Source organism: Plectropomus leopardus, unplaced genomic scaffold (assembly GCF_008729295.1).
Source record: "Plectropomus leopardus isolate mb unplaced genomic scaffold, YSFRI_Pleo_2.0 unplaced_scaffold9483, whole genome shotgun sequence".
Lineage (NCBI taxonomy): Eukaryota > Metazoa > Chordata > Actinopteri > Perciformes > Serranidae > Plectropomus > Plectropomus leopardus.
Genome location: NW_024704169.1, coordinates 1 through 1,431, shown reverse-complemented (window position 1 = coordinate 1,431; position 1,431 = coordinate 1). Strand labels below are relative to the sequence as shown.

Here is a 1,431-nt window from a genome sequence, read left to right as displayed (position 1 = left end):
TGATTTTAGGACATCAGTCTCAGCTGTGTCCTCTGTGTCCTCTGTGGGGGATCCTCCTCTGGCTCTATGCTGATGCTGTTTTATGTCTCTGACACCTTCTGGAGACTAAAAGGACAAAAACTATTCACAGAGACAATCACTTTATTTTTATTGTACATTAGCAAATGTCTGGGGGCCACCAGGGGCCCTATCAGGGGCCAGATTTGGCCCGCGGGCCGTATGTTGTGTACCACTGGTCTAAAGAATCCTGTTATACTCGTATTTTGTGACGGGGCTCAATAATGCTCCAAAGTTCGGCTAAATTTTGTTGAAGCTCAGAGGAAATGAAAGCCTCAGGTGACGTCGTTCGTTTTCAGGGTTCAGTTAAATTCCCAAAATAAACGTTGAGCGGCGCTGAAAAGGAGGGAAATTTACTCACTGTTGGGGGGCGGGTCTTTACACTCGCCCTCCTCGATGGTGACGTCATCGATGGCGATGTCGCCCTCGATGCCGGCGCCTCGGACTCCCTCCATCACCATCTACCACAGAAGAAGAAGACAGGAAGCTCAGAGACGCAGCAGAAAACGATCCTGTCAGCCCTCCACAATAAAAGCACGCTCTATAGAAAAACAATTAATAGATATACGAATAACAAAAATACAAACGCGCTGAATATCTGTCCGACTGAAGGGAGTTTTACTTTCTTCAGACTTTAACTGATGACAGCTAAAGTTTTTAACCCTTTGAACTCTGAGCAATTTGGTGCAATTTATTTCTAAAAATATGAAAAAGAGCAAGATGAACAGAAATGTTCAAAATAATGCAAGAAATGAGTAGATTTAGAAAATTATCTTAAAATTATTATACATTTTAAGCACCTTTTCCACCTTTTTATCATTTTTTTTCAGGTAACTACTTTTTACAAATTTCTTGCTATTTTTGGGTCATTTCTTCTTTGTTGATCATAGTTGATTCTTCTTCTCGTGTTTCTGAAAGAAACAAGCCAGTTTGCTCAGGTTTCAAAGGGTTAAAACAGCAATCAATTAGTTTATCATCAGCTTTTAAAACTATTTTAATTATCAGTCACTTTCACTTTCAACATTTTTATGGACCAATTATGGACTAATTAGTGGAGAAATAACCAGCAGATTAATCGATGGATACGATTGGCCCGGCGGCTCTCAGGTGAGGAGCTGCAATAACGTGGGCGTGGCCTGAAGTAAAGTGGGTGTGGTTTGTACCTGGAAGGCTGCGGTCGGGTGGATGTTGACCTTGGCTTGCCGCCAGCGGTCTCCTTGGTTACCACTCAGACTCCAGACTGAGGTGTCTGTCACCGTCGGACCTTTCTGACGCAGAAAGACGTTCAGAGCTCCTGCAGACAAAAACAACAGCGTCACATCTGCTCTTATTCATAAGCTATTTATAATAATGATAATAATTATTGTTATTACC

The 1,431-nt window shown here is 42.0% G+C and overlaps 1 protein-coding gene across 1 annotated transcript; it reads right to left on the bottom strand.

The window, feature by feature from the left end:
* Window positions 1-381: 381 nt before the first annotated feature.
* LOC121940834 (MAM domain-containing glycosylphosphatidylinositol anchor protein 2-like) lies at window positions 382-1,351 on the bottom strand (the record flags this gene model as incomplete). Its single annotated transcript, XM_042483518.1, has 2 exons — window positions 382-518; window positions 1,221-1,351. Coding segments are annotated over 2 exons (239 nt in total), but the record flags the coding sequence as incomplete, so codon positions are not given.
* Window positions 1,352-1,431: the final 80 nt, after the last annotated feature.